Here is a 26,272-nt window from a genome sequence, read left to right as displayed (position 1 = left end):
GACTGTTAAAAATGTTAATGATAACAGTAAATGTACTTTATTGTCTAAGGATCAAATCTTGTTGACAAAGCCTACTAGATGAATTCAAATGAAACTGTTACTTAAATTATAAGAAATCAGGTAAAATAAAAGCAGGTACATAACATTTGGGCTGAAAAAGTTTTCAGGCTAGCATAGAAAATAAAATATAATATAAAATTTGATTTTATTATTCAATATACTATTTTCACAAACTACACCTAAACGATTTGATCTTCACAAACTTTATTGAAAATATATCACAACATGTTTCGCTAAACATTAGCTTTTTCAAGTGAAATTACTATGGATCTTCATCAAGTAACGGCCGAATCAATCAGGAAAAAAAACAATATACTATTTTTCAATACCATTTTTATAGCATGATTTGTCTTTAACTGCAAAATAGAACTCAAATGATTACACTGTAGTGCTATGACTAGTCAATAATATGTAATATAAATGTAAATTACAATTGAAATTGACGAAAAGCAATAAAGTAAATAAATATATAAATGTAAAAACAGAGATGCAGAGACACAGTACCTGCATTGACGATAGTCAGTCAGTAAAACAGAAGTCAGACGCATCATAGTAACTGAGTTTCCTTTTGAAATTAGCGTGGCTTGCATTTTTCATTGATTGAGACAGTGAGTTGTACAATACATCTCCTTTCTAGTCTTTGGCTCTGTGCTCTAATATCCATGTTCCTAGTATTATACCAATTCTTATATCGAGTGGTCCAACGAAAAGTATGCACCTTGCTTTTCTCCTTTTTTTGTTACTTAACGCAAAAATGCTCGGACAGGTCAATTTTGCTTTTGAGGGGGACACATTTCAGATGTATTTTTCTGGGACAGGTCAATTTTGCTTTTGAGGGGGACACATGTTAGATGTATTTTACTACCTGTGCTTTCAACCCCCTAGCGAGGGTGTGTAACAACCCTAAAATTTTAAATGGAAAGTGGGGTCGAGTAATATATCATTTGAAAGGGCACAAAATTCTCTTTCCAATGATACCTAATTTGTTGTATTTACTTGAATAATTATAAAAAAGCAAGAACATTTACTTAATATTTTTGGTGTTAATGAAAATGCGCAAAAAACGGCATTTTTATCACTACTACATTCCTCAATTTTTCTCGTGCGTTTTTTGGTTCAAATAACAACAGCAGATAAGTGTACAAAAATAATTTAGGCAAACGATCATTGATTCAGTTCGGTTGCTTTTGAAATGATTTCAACTTTACTGTAAAAATGGTTTATTCCATTTCTGAACGAGTTGAAATTGTTAAACTTCATTATCAACATAATAGTTGTGCTAGACTTACTGCTTTCCTCTTTAATAACAGTCACCCCGGGAAAAATGTGAATGATTCGTACGTTGCCAAGTTAGTCCAAAAGTTTGTCGATACCGGATCTGTCTGTAATGTGAAACACCAGCCACTGAAACCGATCAGAAATGAAGCAGTGGAAGTCGCTGTTTTGGGACATGTTGAATTGGATCATACTCAAAGTACCTGTCAGCTTGCTGCAGCCGCAGGTGTCTCCCGTTCGTCCATAATACGGATATTAAAAGCCTATAAATTTCATCCATACAAAATTAAATTAGTACAGGAACTCAGTGAAGATGATCCTGATAGAAGGCTGCAATTTTGTGAACAACTGAGCCAGCTACTAATTGATGATCCGCACCTATCATTCAACATGTGCTTTTCTGATGAGAGTACATTTTTTTTGAATGGAGCTGTGAATAGGCATAATTGCCGTTACTGGGATGACAGTAACCCACACTTATTCCGAGAGGTCCATACCCAGTACCCTCAAAAAATCAATGTCTAGTGTGGCATATTAGGTAGTCATATCGTAGGGCCACTTTTTATTCCTGGGAATTTAACTGGTGAGATCTACCTGAACATGCTTGTAGATACAATTGATCCTCTCATAACAGAAATAATTGAAAATGACCAAAATCATAATGACGATCGGCTTCATTTCCAGCAAGATGAAGTACCTCCTCACAATGTTGCTCCGGTAAGAGAGTTTTTAGATGAGGTTTCCTGGACGGTGGATTGGAAGGAGAGGCCCCATCGAATGGCCTGCCAGGTCACCTGATTTATCGCCTTTAAACTTTTTCCTTTGGGGACACTTGAAAAATAAATGTTTTGCTACGCAGCCCGAGTCCATAGAAGATCTTCGCCAACGAATTACAGCAGAGTGCAGAAGTATAACACCTGATATGCTACACAATGTTAGAAATAGATTTGAACAAAATCTGTATTATTGTATGGAAGCAAATGGGTCACATTTTCAGCACTTGCTGAAGTAGGATTCTACTTAGTCAATTACACATTTCAAAGTACTGGGTTGTAAGTTGTTTTTCTTCATAATACCTACATGTTTGAGTGAAATACAACGAATTAGGTATCTTTGGAAAGATAATTTTGTGCCCTTTCAAATGATATATCACTCGACCCCACTTTCCATTTAAAATTTTAGGGTTGTTACTCACCCTCGCTAGGGGGTTGAAGGCACAGGTAGAAAATGCATCTTAAATGTGTCCCCCTCAAAAGCAAAATTGACCTGCCCGACCATTTTTGCGTTAAGTTACAAAAAAGGAGGAAAGCAAGGTGCATACTTTTCGTTGGATCACTCTGTATGTATCAAAATGAAATATATTACACATGATGGCAGAGGTAATATTTTGAACTTCATAAACAAATTCTCACAGCTCTTTATATGAACTGTTCCAGCTAAATATCTGATTGCTCGTTTCTGAATTGTAAATATTCTCGACATATGAATAGATGTGTCCCAGATAATCAATCCATGAGTTAAGAAACTATGAAACATTGCTTCATTACCGACTTTATTTTTATCTGCCCAATTTCATAAACCTTGCATGCTAGATTATTTTCTAGTTTGTCAATACGGGCTTTCCAAGTTAACTTTGAATCAAAAGTTATGCCAAGACATTTCACTTTATCTGAGGCATTATGAGACAGCGAGAACATACGTGCTTGGGTCTTGAATAACTCGCTTTTCTAATTATGATGACTCTTCAATATTTTTTTCATCGGCTAATAGCATTGTGAATATTAGCATTGCATTTGGCAGGTCATAAATCAAATAACATAGTGGCCCAAGCGCACTACCTTGTGGAACACCATTCAAGATCGTTTGTGAGATACCGAGTTCTTCATTATAAAATACACATTGTTTTCTCCTATTTAGATATGATACCTACATAGCCATAGTATCTCAGTTTCTCTAATAAAATTTCAGTAGATACGCAGCAATCAATGATTGTGAATTGTGTCCAAAAGAGTCTTTAGCAAGGCGAGAGGAGGGCAAAGGTAGGTGCAAATTATTGCAAAGGAATCTGTAGACTAGGGAGGGTGAGTGTAGGCCGACAGCACTTAGGCCCATTATAATACATCCTTCCAAGGAGTTGTCCTCCTAGGTCATCGCCCATCCTGTCCTTTCCAGGAAGTTGGACAGGTCACTAGGTGACATCTCCTTTATATCGGCAGGTATACACACTCTCTCATTGACGATAACTTCCTGTTCATACATCCTGCATAGAGGTGTGTTCACTAGCCCCATATTGTGGAGGTGTTTAGTTGTCCAGTCAGAAATCCTACTGTTAAGCGTAGAATTTTCTTGGTCATTGCCAGATATTTCTTCGGTGCCAGTTTCCTAGGGTCGCCAAGGGTGATCCTAGCAAGAGTGCATGGGTGTGACGTATGTCTAGTTCCTCAATTGTCGAAGCCATCAAGCTGTAGGTGCCACTGGGTCCTAAAATTCTTGGTCCACCCACTTGGCTAAAGAGTCGGCAATGCTGTGTCCTTTAATCATCCTCAGGATAGTGTTATTATCTACCGAGGCTTTTGCTAAATCTTGGTGGCCCTCTAGTACTAGCCCTGAGGAAACACGTTATCTGTTCAAGGCTAATAGGGCTTGTCTTCTATCAGTGCAGATTGTTAAGTTTTTGCCAGAAATTCCTTTCCTGGTTATTTCTCTTGTGGCTATTGAGATACCAGCCAGTTCTGTTTGGACCACGCTGGTATTTTTTCCCATTCCCCACTTAATCCTTAGGCTTAGTGATCTGGAGTACACTCCATATCCTGAGCCTTCTTTGGTTTGCTAGTTTGTCAATATGGAGTTCCCAAGTTAACTCTGAATCAATAGTTATGTCAAGACATTTCACAACATCTGAGGGATTATGAGACAGGGAGAACATAAGTGTTTGGGTCTTGCTGTTGATCACACATAAGCTATTCTCATTGAACCAGCTTCCTGAATAACTCGCTTTTTTAATTTTGATGACTCTTTAATATTTTTTTCATCGGCAGGTCATAAATTAAGGAAGGTAGTGGCCTAAGCACACTAACTTGTGGAACACCATTCAAGATGATTTGTAAGCTACTGAGTACTTCATTATATAATACACATTGCTTTTTCCCAATTTGATATTTTACTAGCAGATTGTGAGCCATAGTACCTATCTCAGTTTTTCTTGTCAGTAGAGACAGAGTCGTGGATTATACAAGCTGTTTTCATTAGTTCGCACTTCCATTGTTTGATATTATATAAATTGATTTGAAATCTCCGAAAGAGATAATCAAATAGAAGGATTAAAAAAGATTGGTTGAAAATAACAATTATATTAAGCAAAAAAAAACCTGAAATGAGATAAGAGTGAAACAGAATACAAGTAAAAATAGAACAATCGAACAAAAATGAGAGATGACTATTTATAGAACATTTGAGTACTTTCACTTATCTTCTTTTTTCGCTTCACCGGTTTAGTAGGAGATTACCATTTGGCGGGAGTTGGCCATTTTTCGCTTGATGATGGGTTTCCATATGTTGCGTATTTCTACGCTGGCCTGGCTGAATACGTTGTTGGACAACATGTATGCGGCTTCCTTGAATTTTCTCCTAAACCAATGTTCCTCTATGTGCAAGATCTCAGCTTGGGACCACTCGATGTTGTGTTGATGGGTCCAAACATGGTCTGCTATTCCTGATTTGCTGGTTTCCCCTCGCTGTGTGTGTTTCTTGTGCTCGGCAATACGAACATTCAATGGTCTCTTAGTTTCACCGATATAGGATTTCCCGCACTCACAGGGTATCCGGTAAATGCAATTCTTGGAATCGCGGTCCGCGTTTGGTGGCCTGGTTTTCGTGAGGCTGCTACGGATAGTGTTACCGGATCTGAAGCAGGTTCTGATGTTGTACTTGGAACCAATTCTTCTTATCCTCTCCGATAATCCTCTGATGTAGGAAAATGCAAGCACTGGTTGTGACGGCTTCTCTTCCTTGCGAGGCTCCTGCTGTCTTCTAGCCAAGGTTTTTTCTACCATCGCTTTGGAGTAGCCATTCCGGTGAAGATCATTTTCGATGATGTCTAGTTCCTTCTCGAGACCTTCCTTCGTGTTACAGAGCCCGAAAGCACGGTCTAATAGAGTCTTGATGATTCCTCTTTTAGTCGATTGATGGTGGTTGGATTCGTGGTTCAGATACTGTCCCGTGTGGGTGGGTTTTCGGTATACAGATGTTTCCCACTTAGTGTCGGTCCTCTTCACCAATTCGTTGTGGATTTCCTTCTCTATTGTGAAAATGAACAGCGTAAGACCTTCCATCTCTTTCGAACTAACGAAATTCATCATGAAACATTGTCAATCACCTTCAAACAAACATACAAGCTTCTATTTCAGAATCAATTGTTGTGGAATGTATTTGAAAGAATCTTCAACTAGGCTAGAGGAGGGCAAAGGCGGTTTCAAATTTTTGCAAAGAAATGTTCGCCAGACAAATTGTTTCTGAGGGAAAAACTACAACTGTTAATATTTGTTTGGTTTGAAAACTCTTCTAATTGACCATATAAGCCTTTAGATTAATATAAAGGTAGTAAATTGTGTCGAATACGATCAAATCTAGTGGATCAACAAGACCTACGATGTTTCCCGCAAATGTACATATTCACTATGTTTGTTACATATTCCTGACCGGATCAATATTATTTTGTTGAAACCAAGCGTTTTCCGCCAAGCGACGTTGCAGATATACGAAGTGCGGCAACGTCCCCCTTCGTCCTCCGCCCCAGCGTGTGCCCCGCCCACCCCGAAGTCGGGGGGTGGCTCCTCATAAATCAGCAATATCGCCGTTCGAATATTCCCAAGCAGGCCTTGGTCTCCGTTCCAGGTAAACAAGAAACAAGGCCCCGCTGAAAGCCTCCATTCATGCCCCGCGGCTAAAAATAGTGTTCGGGGAGCGCGACCCATTGCCTGACCTAAATCTAGTCCTCCCCGGGTTGATACCCTTTACCAGAGCCATTCATGCTGCAACGTCTTCTGTTTACGTCCCCCTCCACTGTGGCCACGTTGTCGCTGGCCACGCCCTCTGCCCGTCTGGGCCAACGGGAGCGCGAGATTTCGCGTTCCCCGCTTCGCGTTCGCTGACGTCACGGCTCCCCTGACTGGAAAGTGCACGTGGCCTAGTTTTGGTGCGTTTTATTGATGTTTCGGTCGCGTTTCTTGAACGAGGGCTATTGAGAAGTGTTCGCGCCTATAGGAGCAGCGGTTGCTTGATGAATGATGCGACCGCGTTCTGCACTTGATGCGACGGGGAAATGTAACAAGTGTGTGAAGGGTTGGATTTTCGATAAGGGTGCGATCGGGAGGTTTGAGCTGCAAGCGTAGCTTGAGGGTTGAACGAATTAATTGTTGGCCAAGTAGAGGTTTCTGTATACGGGGCGTTCCAAATTAAGTCGGCACTATTGTCGACAATATTCAACAATTATACAGGGTCCTGCAACAGTGGCGCGGTGTTCCATATCTGTATTTAAGAAACAGATAGGAATCTAAATTTCTATAATATTACCTTATGTTCAATTTTTTCTGGGCGGATCCCAACTGTGTTTTTTCAAATGGCAACCTATATTTTTTATCGTTTTTTCAGTTTCTACATAGAAAGTAAAACACACTTTATGTATATCTTTACTTCGAAAATATTGACGGTTTTCCAGATATCTAGCATGACAGGTTTTTTTTCCAATATTCGTCACTCAGAATATTTGAAATTATAAAGTTGTGCCAAGTCCAAATAATTTTTTTTTGTGGTCAAATATTCTACATTGGTAACGCTGTCAAACGAAATATCTGAAGTCGACCTGTGATATACAGGGTATGAAAAACCGCTTGCCACATATTGTAAATAAAAATTTGCAGAATCTTCCTTATTTTGAATGGAACACCCTGTATATTATTGATTCATAAGGAGCGCCGAAGAAACCTCTACAAATTTCATCGAGTATTCCCTATGGCTAGGTTCAATAGTTTTCGAAAAATGGTCGTTCTTCCTATGTACGAAATGTACGAAAGATATTTTTCAATTTTGTACATGATATCAAGATAGTTTTTCTTATTTTTTTTTCTAACAATGACATATTGAACATGTGTGTTGTTAATAAATTAGTTTTTTTTATTACCCTTCAATCGTTTAATGCAGGTACCAACTACAAAATAACAATAAATCCAGGTAGCATTTATGACGATGTATCTCTGTAGTTGTTCGTAAAATAATTTTTTGCTGCGAACTGGTTTATTTTGGGCAAAAAACTCAAGAGAAATTTTTTGTTTAAAATGAAACAGGCTATCGGAAATACATTTTAAAATGGTAAACAAATTATAAGACAAAAAGTTACATTGGAAATAAATTTTAGGGGTTGCGTTTTCCACCCCTTACAACCGTGGGGTGAACCTAATAAATTACTGGCTAAGTGTCTTTTTGGTAGTACAAAACGTCAGGTTAATTTCAATATTGTAACTTTTTCAGTGTTTGTGAAAAAAATTGTTATACAAATTTTATGTACCCTCTTTAAGGGGCTGTATCTTAACAAGGGATGCTCCAATGAAGTTTCTTTATATGAAAGATCCTATCTTTTTTTCGATGAAGAATCACCCCCTTGAATGTTTTACACTTATTCAGTTACACCCTGTATATCACTAACAAAACATAATATCAATGATTTCTCAAAATTATTTCTAGGATCGGTGAGGTTGAATTAAATGACTCGAAAAAGAATTAACCCCCATCACCCTAGTCACCACATACCCCAATTGAGAAAAATCAATTAGCAAACCTCTACTTGTGAGGCATTATTGAAAAGCCTATGAAAAATGTTGTCCAATGGTATAGATAATGGGCTAATGGCATAATGAACGTTAATAAAATCAGGCTTCGTGTCCTAAGAGGTACACAAACCCGGGCACTGTAACCGTTACCACATGGCCTTTGATAATATTTAGCACAGTACTAGAAGTTAGGCATAAAAACCTGCACACCTCGACCATTCTTTGATTTGTTGTTTGTTGAAAACACCAATTAAGTGAATGTTCAAAGTAGGTTCCGTTCTTTTGTGAACAATAATACAGCCAATTTTCAAATTCTGCCCGAACGTCGGCCAATGTTGTTCTGATAATAGTGCGACATGCTTAAGTTATCCTTTATCGTGGTTTTCAAAGTGGCGCAGGGTGAGATTTATAAACAACCGACTTGAGGTAATCCCTTGGAAAAAAAACAGGTGGCGTTAGGTCTGGCGACCTTGCTGGCCAGTCAATGGGACACACATCTCCTTCCAATCCATTTGGTCTGATGATTAGTATCCAACTAGTGCCGTACTGTAACTGCATATTGAAGAAATGCCGCATCTTGTTAGAAGTGCAGGAAACCTTTCGTCTAGAGCAGTGGTCGCCAACCTGTCGATCGCGAGCTACCGGTAGCTCGCGGAGGCAATTCTGGTAGCTCTCACAACGATTTTAATTTAAAAAATACAAACTGCAAAAATCAGAGAAGCTTCCGAAAATTCCACAAAAAAATCTAATTGTCATAATATTAAACATAAACAGCGGCAACGTTGCGGTGAGCGATCTGCCGCTGACGCCATCAAGCTAGAATCGGCTAGAACCGACCAGCCGGACCAGCGCGTTAGTGTTCGAGAACGATCTGGACTGCTTTGAACGGGATAAATACGCACGGCGCGGCGACATTGCGCTTAGTTTAAAACTGAACGCGTAACCAACGTCCAGCGGTTGGGTTAGTAGAGAACAACAAAAATAATATCATGGCAAGCAATTGTAAGAAGGTAAAGACATACCACTTTCATTCGGAATGGGAAGAACAATACTTTTTTACAGAAGTTAAAGATAAAAATGTGTGTTTGTTATGTAATACTTCGGTCTCCGTAGCTAAAAAAGGAAATATTGAGAGACATCATAAAAATGTACATTCTAATTTTGAAAAATCAGTTATGAAAAAAGCAGTTATTTAGACAACAATCAATATTTTTAAGAACAGTCGACAAAAATAAGGCTGCAACTGAAGCATCGTACCGTGTGTCCCAGATAATTGCATAAAAAAAGAAACCTTATGAAGACGGGGAAATGATAAAACAGGCGTTTTTAGAAGCTGCTGATTCTTTATTTGTCAACTTGAGAAATAAAGACGAGATAGTTTCAGCTATAAAATCTATGCAACTTTCTGCTAATACAGTGATGAGACGTGTAGAAGTAATGAGCAATGATATTTTTTTACAGTTAAGAACTGACTTAGATGACTGTGTTTATTTTTCACTTCAACTGGATGAATCAACAGATGTCGTTGACACTGCCCAGATGACCGTGTTCGTCAGGATGGTTTTTAGTGATTTTACGATTAAAGAAGATCTTTTGAAGTTCATTTCACTGAAAGGACACACTACTGGACATGAGTTGTTTTCTCATTTAAAAAATATTATTTCTTCCGAGAAAATTCCAATATCGAAAATGGTAAGCTTGACAACCGATGGCGCTCCAGCTATGGTGGGTTGTGATAAGGGTCTGGTGGCGTTATGTCGTAAAGATGAAACTTTTCCGCAATTTCTATGTTACCACTGCATTATCCATCAGCAAGCATTATGTGGACATTTCCTGAAACTAAACACCGTTATGAAACTAGTGGTAAAAATTGTGAACAAGATTAGAGCTCAAGCGTTACAAAGAAGATTATTCAGAACCTTGGCCGATGAAGTTGACTGTCAATACAGGGACCTACTCCTTCACTCTAAAGTCCGATGGTTAAGTAGAGGACGGGTGCTGAAACGTTTTAATGGTGTCCTTTCTGGCATAGTTCAATTTTTCAAACAACGCGATGAACAGACTCCGGAAATAGAAAATTCAATCTGGCTTTTAGAGATTTTGGTTTTCTCATGGACATTACAGAGAAATTAAACGAACTTAATTTGCAGCTTCAGGGGAGAGACAAAGAACTGGCGAAAATGATTTCTGATATAAAAGCATTTATCAAAAGGCTGGAGTTTTGGGAACAAAACCTAATTAACAGCGATGCCAAGCATTTTCCTATTCTTTCAGAAAAAATATCTCAAAACCCATTAGAACCCTATGACAACAACTATCATGTAGAAATAATTTCTACTCTGAAGAATAACTTCAAAAATCGTTTTAAGGATTTCAATGAAATGGCTTTAGTAGCGCAGTTTGTTGTTTCACCCTTTATAGACATTGATATCCAACAGTTTGCAACTTGTGTTATGCAGAACTTTGGCGAAGACATCGCTGCAACAGAAATGGAAGTCATTGAGTTTCAAAATGATTTAGCCTTAAAATCGTTAGTCTCAAGTACTGAATGTATCTGGCCTATTGTAAGTAAAGACAAATATTCAGTTCTATGCCGTGTTGCCTTGAAAGTGAAAGCATTATTCAGTTCAACCTATTTGTGTGAATCTTCTTTTTCCAATATGAAGTTTTTCAATGTTTATGTTCATGATAGTGCGTTACTTTTTTGTTGTTATTATTAACCATTTTTAAATCATACGTGACATGCCGTTGTGGCTGGATAAAAAGTTGTGTTTATTTTTCAAACACCTTCGTTTGATAGGTAGGAATGTAGCTATGAACAAGTACGTACTAGTAATATTAGTTATTTATTAGTTTATTATTAGTACCTATGTATTATGTATTGCTAGTTAAATAGTAAAATAAATACATATAATGATAAATTAACTGTGGATTATTTCATTTACGTTGCGTTACGTGGCTTCCGTGTGGGTAGCTCGCTGTTTATTCCAAAATTAACAAAGTAGCTCAACACATTGAAGAGGTTGGCGACCACTGGTCTAGAGCTAGAATGCTTTGGTCTTTTCCTTGGTTCCCTTGATGAAAGTGTTTGAGAAAGTGAATTTTTCCACCATGTAGTGAAGACCATATGACAACTTCTCACTTCTCGAGCAGTATGTAATGATCGACAGTATCAAAAATTTTGCCTAAATCACAGCTTGATATCTGGGAGTCCTTTTGATTATTAATGGCATCTACGATTTTTTGGACAATCTATTATTGCCGTCATTTTAGATTTTCCTTTACTTCCAGTTTTGATGGGTCAAATTTACAACCTCCTCTCATTGTAGCAAGTCGCGAATAATGCCTGTCAAATTGTTGACAGTCGATTGATAAACAGTCACATGCCCCAATGGCATTTTCTCGCATATTCCCCGATTTTCTATTGACCGCTCCTCTGCCGCACATTTAATTCCGATTCTAAATATAGCTTTCGTCCGGGAAGGGATTTCGACCTATATTCTGAGGGGTTGTCGCCCTTAAGCTAGGCCATTCATACCTTTAACTGGGTCAATCCCCTCCGACCCCGCGACGTGACGTCAAGGCTCTTGAAAAGCTCGTCGAATTTCCCCTGGATTTTATCACTGACGTCAGAACCCCCCCGGTGTCCCCCTCGGCCTATTTTTTTCGGTAGACGTGCGCCCGGCTTGCAGTTAACCCAATTCCACGTTTGCTCCGTTGATATATTTATGGGGGGTCGATTTTTGTGATGAGGGACAGGTAGGCTGAAATTCGTTTGTTACTGTGATCATTTGGTCTCACAATCGCAATGAAATGAAAGGTCGTTTCAGAAATATCCCCGAAAACTCTTATTATGAATATATTGATGAAAATTCCAATGATTTCATGATATTCTATATCAAAACTCATTTAGCAATAGAGAGAAGGAATACGGGGTCACCTGATCTATTGAAGACATTTTTCTCATACCTGTCTCGAGACACGCTTTTTTGCGCCATTTGGCGATGACTGACGCTAGTCTCAAACAAAAATACTAGTAGATAGGCGGTGCGGATTCTAGGCCAACTTCCGGTGGCCTAAAACCCGCATAGGGTTTCAAGGACTGGTTGAACGGTGGGGTTGTTTTTTTTTATTAATATAACCGCATCAACTTATCGAAGCAAAAAAGCGGACAACTCCGCTTTCTGCATCGACCGGAAAATTTGTTAGGCTATGCACCATGTTCAGTGAAAATCTCACAATATAGTGAGAACCAGGTTGCATTACCTCAGCAATTAACCTCTCTTCGACCGACTGTGTCAATCATGATATACTTATAAAAAAAAAGTACTGTTATGGCATAAGAGAGACATGTCTTGAACGGATCAAGTCGTACCTAAAAGGTAGATGTCAGCAGACGAAAGTAAATAATGCGTATTCGGATATTTCGGCTATAGATTGCGTAGTGTCTCAGGGATCTATTCTAGGACCCATTTTATTCCTATTATATATCAACGATCTTACTACAGTCTACAGTCGATATTGAAGGGTCATTCACAATTTTTGCCGATAATACCACATTGTTGTGGCATGAAAGAAATACTAACAACTTGAAACAAATGATATCATTAGATTTAGAAAAAGTCAAACAGTGGTGTGATTCTAATTTACTAAGACCAAAATTGTAAACTTCAAATTTAGTTAAGACAACTTGCTATTAGATGGTAGGAAGATAGAAGAAACGACTTGCACTAAATTTCTAGGTCTGCATATTGACAATAAGTTAAAATTTAAAGAACATATCACATCTTTATGCACAAAATTGGATCATTTGCTGTCAAAATTGTCTCCAATGAACTTGATATATTCACTGCTAGATCGACTTACAGGTACAATACAGGTACTTCTGTTGCTTTAGGTAAATTTGCCTGTATTTGGATTACATCAGGTACTTTTCTTTGTGTTAAATCTTCTCTAGGTTCTTTGCTTCTAGGAGTGTATATTGATTTGTTCAATATACTGAATGTTAGGTCCTGTTGTGTTTTGATTTGTACTTGTTCCTCGATAAGTGATTGGTGGTACCACCATACCCGCAAGTTCAAACCATCCACAATCACAAAAAATGGCTGCATATAACGCATTCATATATAGAATGTTAAGGATACCACTCAGCAAGGAAGCCCGGAACAAAGAACGTAAAGTCATATACCAAATAGCGAACGAAAACGGATACACCCAAAAGACAATAGATAAATTAGAAAACAGAATCAAACAAAAAATACAGAACAAGGATCAAGCCAACCCAACAGACAAAACAACACAACGATGGACAGCATTTACGTACCTAGGACACCAAACTTCAAGTCATTGAACATCAATATCACATACAAGCCATACACGAAAATAACGCAAAAAATAAACAGCTATGAAAAAGAAGAAGACAAAAACCAAAACGGGATATACAGTATACAATGCTTGGACTGCAACAAATTCTATATCGGCCAAACCAAGAAAAAACTGATCCAAAGGTACGATGAACACAAAAAGGCGTACATAAACCCAATAGTATATAAATCAAACCTGGAAATCAAACTCATGAAACAAGTCAATAAGGGAAACCGCATGGACATTTGGGAAAACTTAGACATCCATAAATTCAACAGTCAAAAATCACTTATCGAGGAACAAGTACAAATCAAAACACAACAGGACCTAACATTCAGTATATTTAACAAATCAATATACACTCCTAGAAGCAAAGAACCCTGTACATATATTGAAACCCACAGCTTTGACCGGAAACAAGCAAATAAGAGTGGGAAATTCAAATATTAACATTCTTACATTGAAACGCAGCAAAATACAAAAAACTGACAACCGATATAGGTTAGAAAGAAATGTCAGATGAAATTAAATTAACATCTGTGATAAAAAAACGAAAAAGGCATGATAAACTAATTGTTATTATTCAGGAATGATGTAAAATTCAAAATGTATTATTGTGAATAACTTCCTTAGAAACTGACATGAAGTGATGCTTATGAAAAATATTTATATTTACATAAAAGTGAGGTTAACTATTTTTGTACGAAACTATAAAAGGAAAATGTATCTAAATTTAAGAGCCGATGTTAAATTAGTAGAATAGAAAATTTTCCTGAAAAAGAATTTGAAAATTTGTATATGTGAAAATTGATAGATGGTAACTAGGGGAACGAGATATATTTTCAATTGTTTTATCAACAAGGGGATTCTTCTTGAGGCAACGAAAGAGACGCCACGCTAAAATTTTCTCTCCGTAAAATTTGAATTATATAAAGTACATGAATTAAGAATTAAACTGAATAGTAGTGAATACTGATTAGCAATAATAAAGTCAGTGAAAAAACCTACCTGTCCAGCCAAGTCGAGTAAGAAATCCACGAGTTCCAGCTTCACAGAAATATCACACCATACACACACCAGCGTTGGAGGAAAGTAAGGTATTTACTTAAACCATTTATAAACAATATATGCATATATTAGTGAAAAGACCTACGAACTGAATAAGACAATAACAAGTACTTGTAATCAAATCCAGAAATTGGAATCTGCCGAATTACAGTGACCTGCAATTCATAAACTGACAATTACCACATTTGTTCGGTGTTTCTATATTGAATAGTTCGTTGTTTGGTGTAGATTTAGGACTTTCTTAGAATTAAGGAATTTCTCTTTTGGCAATTGACAAATTTATATATTTCTGAATCAAACAAATCTCTATACACTGAGGTATAGGATTTAAACTCAACGTAAGAGTCTAGCCGATTAAAATTTTCATAAAAATTAATAACAATAATAATAAAAACAAAAAAAAAATTATTTTACAAAACTCAAATCAATTAAAAATCATTTATCAACATCTTCATCATCATCGTATATATATATTTACATTTTTCATTACACTTTGTCAAATAGAATTCGTTCCTGGACAATGAAGTGTATTCATCTCTCTATCTATCTAATCAGATTTTTAAACAGATCTATCTAATAATTTTAAGACTAGTTTTTTGTGAAAATATAACCTCCATTTTTTTTACTTTGTTGAGTGTCAGACTCAATCCAGCAACCTTCAGATTGTCAGGATCGGGAATATACTTCCGAAGGATAGCAATTATAGATAATGGAGTTTCAGTTAGTCCTTGTAACGAATCGCGAAATAACCGCGTACCTGCATTTTCGAGCATTTGGTTGTTTTCGTCCTCGGGCACATGCTTCCTCATTGATTGCCAGCTTTGCACGAGCACGAGGATGGGCCTTCATTGGCTGCTTCATAAACAGAATGGAAATTGTTGTACCGCGGGAGTTGCTGTTTATATAACTGGAACAACGGATGGAAACAAATATTTATCATTGAAAGGTGCTGTTTTGTACTCCGTGATGATCGAAGGACCATTATAAATATACTATATTGTATAGCAATCCTCTAAATGATATATGATTCGATTCCATAACGAATGTTTGGAGTATAAACTGGATAGAAATACGTGTTATTTGTATAATTCGATGTTGTTTCGAAAGTTTTTTTTTTCGTGTAATTCAATGTTTATGTGAAAGTAGCTGTTTCTTCCATCTTTTATATAAAGATGGAAATTAAAAAGCCAAAACGTTTCTTTCCCTAAAATCGATCTCGTAAATTATGCCCATTTCAATTAAATCAGCAACAAATTTTGAAACTCAAGACAATGATTATGAAAACTAGGGAATATCGTCTGAATGGTATTTGGAGGGGGGTATATAAAGTATTTCTTGCATTCATTGCTTTTCTTACTCATAATATCAAAACAATTTATCTGATGAAGCGTTTGAATAAAATTCAGATAGAGCTTATCCGTAAAATTTTTGTCTTTAAATCGCGAAAAAGAAAAATATATTTTAATGGACTGACACCTATCAGAAAACAACTACTCCCCTGGCTAATACCACGAAGGGCGTTGGATTATATCCGACAGGCGTCAGTGCAGGAATCTTTACAGAAAATTTCCTGCATATGCAATTGGCGATACAACTGAAAGAGTCGACCTTCAGTTTTGGAACGGGCACACTTGCAGACCGGTTTCGGACTCATTAGCCACTCATCAGTGCAGAATAGTGACCATCATCGACCTAAAGTCAATGATATTCCATAATTGAAAATCGAATTCGCTCAGAGTATCATTCCTCGAATTAGGTTGAAGCGGAAAACAAACAACAAGTTTGTCATCGCCTCATCTGCCTGTGAACGAGGTAACTAACCGCATATTCGACATTTGCCTAATTTGGATTACAAACTGATGGGAAAAATAAACAATGTTTGTATATTTCATTGTTGATATGAAAGCAGTTTTTTTAATACTTTTTCTTTTGCGTAATTCAATGTTTATAAATATGAAAGTAGTTGTTTGTAGAGGTCTTTTATCTTTTTCCCGTTTGAAAGTTCCCCACTTTTTTGCGAATGGAAAGTAGAAAGCCAAAACCTTCATTTCCCCAAACCTATTGCTTTTTTCATCAAATAAATGATCGGTTCCTTTTTTCTCTCTATAAGCGAAAGCCTTTTTGAATGCGATTATTAGTATTTTCGACTCGCGATACTTTTCAGATGATCAACCCTGTATATAAACTACTCTACTGAAAGCACAGCGATTTGCATGAAACACAGCCACCTCTCTCTTCGTTGACGTAATATTAAACAGGGAGGCGTAGCATTTGGAAAAACGAATGACAATCATTGTGAATGACATTGTAATTTCATTAATATCCAACGGTTCGCTATAAATAGAATGAATGGATATATTTCCAGCGAATGATTCCTTTTTTATCGTAGCTGAAATCGGAGCTCTGTTTATTAGTTTATCCGGGGGTAGATTGAAACTTTTTTATTGCATTGTGACCGTAAATGGAATCCTTTCAAGTTCAGTGAAGGGTAGCTTCCGCTTTTAATCGAGATTCATTTGAAAAATGGGATTGAAATGATTTTTTTCGTTGAAAAACTACGAACAACGTCTTTCGAAGGTCTTCGGGTAACAAAGACTCTGGTCTTTGAAGAAGCCCACAAGAAGCCCGAGTCTGGTTGACGACCCCTTCATGTATGTAACCATAGGAATACAGAAGTAGACCACACAGGAAGACCACAACGAATTGCCATTCTTAGACGTTTTGGTGAAGAGGACCGACACTAAGTGGGAAACATCTGTATACCGAAAACCCACTCATACGGGACAGTATCTGAACCACGAATCTAACCACCATCAATCAACTAAGACATCAAGAACCTTACAAGGAAGAGAAGCCTCCACAACCAGTACTTGCTCTTCTCTATTGTCGAAAAAAACAAGAAGAATTGGGTCCGTGTACAACATAGAGCCTGCTACAGATTAGGAAACACCATCCGTAGCAGTCTCACGAAAACCAGGCCACCAAACGCAGGCTGCGACAAGAGAAACAAACAGCGAGGAGAAACCAGTAAATCAAATTGATGACGATGCATATGTACTGTCTGAGACCTAACTGTCAATATCAACATCTTCATAGCGGATTAGTTTTTTTGGTATCTGTAGATTGGTGACACTGCGATAACTTCCCAGCGTCTCCGATGACGTGCCAACTGATTTAATTTCGTTCGAACTAATTAGTCTTCTTTCGGGAAAAAACTTTCGTTCGTCCATTCCCTGAACCAAATAGTTTTTTTCTCCAGCACTCCACCGAATCGATTAGTCGAGCCAGAAGTTTGTCGAACCCCAGAGTTTACTTTGAACATGGAAAATCTCTCCCACGCACTCTGACGTCATCGAAGTGAGGAATAGAGCATTGGGAATTTAATGTGTTCTTCGCGCCGTGAATGATCATGCCAAAATGGGGTTCGCTGACGTGTGTATTTTAGAGGACCCTAACTTTGACATAAATGGAGTTTCGAAGCTTGTCCGATTCGGTATTTATAGATTTAGTGTCTTTCTACGGGGTCTGAGTGACGTCGTAGGGCTTGTACTGCGAAGGGCGAGAGAGTTTTCGAGCGTGATTGGAATATCCGTCGCCAGTGGCGTACGAAGGGTGTTTTCGATGGGGGCAAACTGTAATTCGTTATATACAGAATTTTACTCAGACCACAAACTCATTTGAATTTTCTGTTGAATACATTCTTATTGTCGATGAACAAAAACTGAGCAAAGTTTGACAAAACAAATCTGTTTAAAGTCGAAATTTCGAATTCTGACTTTGATATCAAAATTTCGGTTACTCTGAATCTCGACTTCAAACTCGGAATTTCGAAAATTTCGGAATTTCGCCATTTCGCCATATCAAGTTCAAGGTCGAAGTTTCTAGATTTCTAGTTCAAAGTCGGAATTTCAGTTTAAAGTCGGAATTTCAGTTCAAAGTCGAAATTTTTAGTTAAAAATCGAAATTTAGTTACTTTTAAGTCGTTATTACAAGATTAAAGTCGAAATTTCGAAATTAAAGTCTAAATATCGAGATGAAACTCGAAATTCGGGGTTAAATTCCAAATTGCGATATTATTGTCAAAAACTCGAGTTTGAAGTCGAAATTTTTAGTTAAAAGTCGAAATTTCGATAATTAATGCCGAGTTCCGAGATCAAAGTCGAAATTTTGAGATCAAAGTAGGAATTTCGCAATTTCAAGTCCAAAGTTGAAACATTTCAAGAATAAAGTCGGAATTTCGAGATTTAAATCGGAATTTCGAGTTTAGAGTAGAAACTTTTAGTTGAAAGTGGAAATTTCGATATTAAATTATGAATAATGAGATTACAGTCGAAATTTTGAGATCAATGTGGATATTTCGCTTTTTCGAGTCAAGTCGAAATATCGAATTTAAGATCGAAATTTCTAGATTAAAGCCGAAATTTCAAGATTAGAGTCGAAATGATGAGTTCAATGTCGAAATTTCAAGTTTAAAATCTAAATTTCAATATCAAAGTCAGAATTTCGCAATTTCGAGTTCAAACTCGAAATATCAAATTTAAGGTCGAAATTTCAAGATTAAAGTCGAAATTACGAGTTCAATGTCGAAATTTCAAGTTTAAAATCGAAATTTCAATATCAAAGTCGGAATTTCGCAATTTCGAGTTCAAATTCGAAATATCAAGTTTAAGGTCGAAATTTCTAGATTACAGTTGAAATTTTTAGATTAAAGTCGAAATTTCAAGATTAAAGTGGAAATTATGGGTTCAATGTCGAAATTTCAAGTTTAAAATCGAAATTTTAATATCAAAGTCGGAATTTCGCAATTTCGAGTTCAAACTCGAAATATCAAGTTTAAGGTCGAAATTTCTAGATTAAAGTCTAAATTTCTAGATTGAAGTCGAAATTTCAAGATTAAACTCGAAATTACGAGTTTAAAATCGAAATTTTAATATCAAAGTCGGAATTTCGCAATTTCGAGTTCAAACTCGAAATATCAAGTTAAGGATCGAAATTTCTAGATTAAAGTCGAAATTTCTTCAAATTTAAAGTCAAAATTTCGATATTTAAGTCGGAATTTATAAATTTGGAGTTCGAAGTCGAAATTTACAGTTCAAAGGCGAAATTTCTAAATTAAATGCGGAATTTCGATTTTTTGACTTTAAAGTCGAAATTTTGAGTTTGAAATCGAAATTTCGAGATTGAAATCAGAAATTCCAAGAAACAAATAATAAAAATATGTGACCTTCTGCGCTTCCGTAGCTAAAAATCATATATGAGGTTACATTTTAGTGAATTTTATATAGATGATCCAAGTGTAAAAATCCATTGACGAAACTGTATATCTTTTACGATAAAGAAACCCTGCAACCTCGTGACAGGGTTCGCCCGTGCGGCGATTGCAAAACCGAACTCAATTACCTGTTCTAGCAATATTTCCACCCGTCCAAGCAATATTTCCGTGCTCCGTGAACTGTATTTAGAAATAACTGATTGATTCGAGAGCTATTATCTGTCTTAATATAACTTTCCATCCAACTTTAAATTGAGTTTTGAATGCGGCGCGGCTATTTTCACATCTCGATTGAAGCAGAGTCGCTCTTTTTCCTTTGACCCGTTTAGCTCCGCTGAAACAATTGAATAATTGTCCTTCTGGGTCTCTTTTGAAGTTGCAGCGTGTGGCTCGGGGACCAGACAGGTGAGTTTTCGTCCTTCCGCGAGGTATTTTTAAAATGTGCGGAGCGTGCTGTAAAATGCGCTTCGAAAATAATTCATTCGGGACACAGGCACTTAGAAACACAAGCACGTTGAATGTTATGCGGTGTCAGGATAGGGACTTCCTGGAAAGTAATTCTTGTTTCGAAATATTTATTTTATATACCGGGTGTCCCACATTTTATGTGACAGGCAATATCTGGTTTGTTGAAGGAGATACACAAAAATGTTTCATTCAAAAGTTTTAGGAGTTCATGAGAGCTATATTTTGATATAATTTTTAAATATACAGGGTGTTTGGTGTAGGTGCTACAGACCAAAATTCCATTTTTTAAAATAGAACGCCCTGTATATCATTACATATTCAGATGCTACGTTAAATTCTGATATCATTTCATGTTTGGTTTTTGAAATTGGGTTACGGCGTCGTTGAGTTATTGCACTTTACCTTAAATATAAAGTTTCAAAAAAACTTATTTACTCGTAAACGAATCCAGTCTATATCTTTTATTAAATTGAACTAGACTACTACTGAATACAAACCATTATTCTCACCTCTACGATACGATATCGATATCAGTTGAATATAATATTGAAATTCTTGAGGGTGATTTGCTTTATATTGCACAATTTCATCAAGTAGCTTATGCTTGTTGATGCCATAGTAACAAATGTTGTTGAATTGTATCTACTTGTCAGTTCGATTCAGTGATTCTTTGCAAAACAGTAACTGTGTTCTTTGTGCGAAAAGTCCAGTATGCCTTTCGCGTTTAGTCCAAGTGATTGCATTGATATGTTATTAATTTTTGGGGAATGTCAGAAAAACTGCCGTCAAGCACAACGTCTATACCAAGAACGTTTTCCAGACAGACCCATTCCGTCACGAATGACTTTTTCGAGAGTTGTAGAAAAATTGCGAACTGGGTCATTTCCTTCTACTATAAAGCATCGTCATCATACGAGATCTGTTAGAACTGAAGATTTAGAGATCAATGTGTTGGCTTATATTATTATTCATCCACATGTTTCTATCCGTACTCTTGCAGAAGAAGTCGGTGTGAGTAAATCTAATGTACAGAGAATTCTGAAAGAAAATAAATACCACCCATTCAAAATTCAGTTGGTACAAGGTTTGAAACCCACGGACTTTGAACGACGACTTAAATTCATTGCTTGTATTCAGGTAATATTACATGAAAGTCCTAACATATTCAGTCAAATTTTGTGGAGCGATGAATCGCGATTCCACAATAATGGAGTTGTGAATCGACATAACAGTCACTATTGGTCTCAAGAAAATCCCCACTGGGTCCGCGAAAGTAATTTTCAAATTACTTGGGGTATTAATGTATGGTGTGGATTGTTCAATGGCCGCATCATAGGACCTTACTTTTTCAATGAAAATCTCAATGGATTGCGATATTTACATTTTCTAGAAAATGATTTGATCCAGTTGATGGAAGATATTCCCATAGCAGAACGACAAGGAATTTGGTGGCAACAAGATGGTGCTCCTCCTCACAATTCACAGGTTGTTACTGAATATCTGGATAGAACGTACCCAAATAGATGGATTGGTAATAAGGGTCCAATTCGGTGGCCGGCTCGTTCCCCAGATTTATCACCGCTTGATTTTTTCCTATGAGGTTATTTAAAAGATATTGTTTTCACTACTCCCCCTTTGAATGTGGATGATCTGAAAATGAAAATTCGACTAGCGTGCAGTGATATTACGCCTGATATTATAAGAGCGACTTGTACGAGAGAAGTGATTCGACGTTTCGAAGCCTGTATAATATCTAATGGGCACCACTTTGAACAATTTTTATGACTTATTTCTAGGTACCTACCATTCTTATGAAATGATTTATCAAGTTATATTATTTACATTGTTATTAATTAAAGATTTGTTTTCGAATATACCTCTTTCAATTTCGCAATTGTTTCATATTCAAAATGATTCCTGACTGAATTCCACAACTTAAAATTGAAACCATTACTTCGAAAACCCAAAATTTTGACTAATTTTCATGTGATCTGATGCAGAGAGAATAATTGTATGAGATATTTTTAAAAATAATAGTCGTTCTCAAGACTTTACATTTTAAGCAATAACTCAACAACGCCATAACCGAATTTCAAAAACCAAACATGAAATGATATCAGAATTTAACGTAGCATCTGAATATGTAATAATATACAGGGCGTTCTATTTTAAAAAATGGAATTTTGGTCTGTAGCACTTACACCAAACACCCTGTATATTTATAAAAATTATATCAAAATATAGCTCTCATGAACTCCTAAAACTTTTGTATGAAACATTTTTGTGTATCTCCTTCAACAAACCAGATATTGCCTGTCACATAAAATGTGGGACACCCGGTATATATATATATATATATATATATATATATATATATATATATAAAGTTTCATTTGCAGTTTCATTGCACGGGATATTAATTGTTCGATATATGACAAGAATGTTAGTTTTTCATTCAAGATAATACCTAGAGCTCTCGATTCGGTAATTCTTGCCAATGTTATATTATCTATTTTGTAGTTACATATATATATATATTTGTACTGAGGATTCCCTTGCAAAAATCATTGTTTTATATTTGCGTATGTTTATTGATATTTCAGTGGTCATAAGTAAACACTTTCGATCATAAAATTCGCGGCAACTGATGAATAGGTAAATTTTGTAAACTACTGTAATTGAATCTAGTCTTTTGTTCTTTTCCTAATAACCGAATTAGTGTTATAGTATGCTTTCTGTTTTTAATTGACTAACCATATGTACAGATTGTACCCAGTTGGCGAAAATAAATTATTATTATTATTAATATGCAGGATGCAGTTCCAAACTTCGGCGGCCCGAATGGGGTGTTACTAACACTGATTATTATTATTATATATTGTCCTAAAAAAATAAGATACAGAAGTGATCAGTTTCATCCGCCAAAAACATTTCAGTCCCGATCGAATTTCCTACTTTCCCACAGTCGATAATTTTCTCGAAGGAAACCCTATTTCCAGTTATCGGAATGGACCCCGACGACGACGGAGAAACCTATCGATAATTTCGCGAAAATTTCGGCCACTGAACTTGGCACCCAGTTACCTACATTTGGCGACACGTGTGGGGGGAAAGGGGAGGGGGAGGTCGAAAATTGATGACGTCAACGATGCGCCGCGAGAAACGGAGAGCCGTTCGAGGGGCGGCAGTCGTCTTTTGTGGCTGAGCGGCGGCGTGCGTTGATGTTCCGTCGTTTCTAGTTAGTGGGCCATGAAGATCCAAACGCAAAGCAATTAGTAAGTTTTTCTTATTCGATTGCATGGTTTTTCTCGCGGTTGCATATCGTTCGGGAGGGTTTTCGGTGCCTAGTCGTCTGAAGATGGTCGTTGAGAAAATTCGAAACGTCGGCGAGTTGTTGATATTTCCCTATTCGTTATTTTTTCGTGTATCGACGCTAATAATGGCTATGAACGAATTGTAGGAATTTTTTCTCATTTTGTATTTGATAGTTGGTTTTTTTCTGCTTTTTCGGGGGATAAATGGATGTATTGAATTAAAAAAAACTGTTTTCATCAACTTGAAAAAAATTATCTAATATGTGACATACAGGGTGTAACATAAGTACCTTAAAATATTCAAGTGACGTATTCTTGAGACAATTTTAAGAAAAAAACTCTTTATGAACTTGTGTCCGAAAATGCTTCGTTTCGGAGATACGGGGTGTTGAAATTGAATTTTTTTGTTCGCTTTTTGAAAATAACCCCGGTACCCGGGGTTTTTTTGACGTGGGAAATCATAATTTCTTATTAATTTTCATGTAACATCTAAAGGGCGCTGCTTACGCTTTATTTCAAATTGCCAGTAATTGACATTAAACTTTTGGTACTTTTCATGAAAAAACCTAATTCCCACACCTTTTCCAAGTAAAAAAGGTACACCTCCTCAACAACGCTGGAGGTGATCGTTTTCGAGATATTTACAATTTTCTATACAGCGTACGCGGCGCCTTCTAGATGTTACATGAAAATTAATAAGAAATTATGATTTCCCACGTCAAAAAAACCCCGGGTACCGAATTTCGTGCAAATAACTTACTTTTTGCATTTTCAAAATGCGAACAAAAAAATTCAATTTCAACACCCCGTATCTCCGAAACGAAGCACGTCAAATGTAACTTATAATTTGACATTCTTCAACGTAAAAATGCAACCCTTACCTTCAACCCTCTTTCTCATGAAATAGGCAAGCTACTTCCTGTTGTGTTCGGGTTATTTTATGCATTTCTATTAATCTTACCATTTGTCAGACTTTAAGTTAACAGACTTCAAATTTAAATCAACATACTGACAACTGATGTTGCAACATACAAAACAAGTTGGGGGTTGTACCTGTCATTTGACGGGGGTTGAAGGTAGAGGTAGCATTTTTTCGTTGGAGTATGTCAAATTATATTTTAAATTCGACTTGTTTCGGGATTTTGTTGAAATATGAACCGTAACCGAAATAATGAATTTATTTCATATGGCTTTTACACACTGTATAGATTCAAAATGGTACGTGGTACATGTTAACGAGCAAATATTGAAAGAAAACATTCACTGACGTCTTTCAATCTATGACGTACAATTGAATGCGTCTTTAGATTACGGTTCATAGCTAAAACATACCTCAGATATCTGTATTTCAACAATTTTTCTGCAAAGCAACGGAAGGATTACACTCCAATTACTGCCGCTCGATTCAGAACATTTTACTGTCACTAGTTTTGGTATACAATCAACATAAAAACCAATTAAAAAAACCATTGAAATGCACCAACTACAGACATTTATCGTAAACCATTAGCGAACGTTGTATATAGTAGATAACCACTATTTTCCTCAGTTTCGATATTGGAACCGTCTCTGGTGATACTATAGACATTGAGCTTTCCCAATGGATGAACAAGAAAATGTTGACGATTGGTGAGTTATCTAGAAAAAGCTATTTTCATGTTCAAGCTGTTCAAAAAATAAGGTGATTCCTAATTTTTCTCAACAAATATTTATTTATTCATTAATTTTTATTCTCCCCCATTCAAAGTAATCCCCCTTAGATATAATAAACTTGTAAATGCTCGAAGCAATTTCGATATTCACTTTTTGATACGTCCTTGAGCTCTCTTAGCGATTCGGTTTTTGATCCACTAAATGGTCGCAAAAGTCATCCTTTCGTGGTTCTCTTCAATCTTAGGAACAGGAAAAAGTCGGAAGTGGTTAAATCGGCGAAAACCCTATGTTCTCTATGCATATTCTGTTTCATGAACGTTGTGTCAAAGTTACCCTTGATCCGTGTAAATATTTCACAGATGGTGGATGTTACAACCCTGGTTGTTATAAGAACAAATGTTCCTGTAAACGTAGTCAATAATACGTCATAATGTCACTACATCATAATCCCCACACCAAAATACTGAAAATGATGTACACTTTCGCTACTCATTCATAGATGGCGGTACTCACCACCGTTCATTGTAACTCAAACTGTATATTTTGTTTTCTAGGACACTAACCGCACTGATTGGAGTGTTTTTTTTTGTTTTCAGTGGCAACTACCTCGTGCGCGTGCGTGCACAGGTGATGTCAAGGGATGACAGCTCGGGCGGATGGGTGCCCCTGGGCGGCGGGGGCCTCAGCAACGTGTCGGTACGGAAAAGGCCGCGACAGTGTTCCTCGACGACGGGCACAGGGGGAACCGCCTCCGACCTCAACGCCAAGCCGAAACACGACTACTTGATATACGGGAAGAGAATCAGCGACAATTCGGTAAGTTTCGACGTTTCTATTTCTTGTTTATTATTTTTGAAAGAGGGGAATCAGAGAGAAGCGAGGAAGAATGGAGAAGAGAATAGAGAGAGGGGAAGAGGTGGGAGAGGTGATAAAGGGATTGAGAGTTATTGATAATTAAATGATTTGTTGCACAT

The 26,272-nt window shown here is 36.8% G+C and overlaps 1 protein-coding gene across 1 annotated transcript in view; it reads left to right on the top strand.

The window, feature by feature from the left end:
• Spred (Sprouty-related protein with EVH-1 domain) overlaps positions 1-26,272 on the top strand; it is a 76,948-nt gene that overhangs the window by 17,903 nt on the left and 32,773 nt on the right. The window contains exon 2 of the mRNA XM_074176785.1: positions 25,895-26,114. Within this exon, the coding sequence (XP_074032886.1) occupies positions 25,895-26,114 (220 nt within the window). The remainder of the gene's footprint in view (positions 1-25,894; positions 26,115-26,272) is intronic.

The sequence above is a fragment of the Leptinotarsa decemlineata genome, unplaced genomic scaffold, assembly GCF_025532065.1.
Source record: "Leptinotarsa decemlineata unplaced genomic scaffold, Ldec_3_MD MMD2_tig00002082_RagTag_RagTag, whole genome shotgun sequence".
NCBI classification, from domain to species: domain Eukaryota; kingdom Metazoa; phylum Arthropoda; class Insecta; order Coleoptera; family Chrysomelidae; genus Leptinotarsa; species Leptinotarsa decemlineata.
This window is presented reverse-complemented; position numbering and strand designations above follow the sequence as displayed.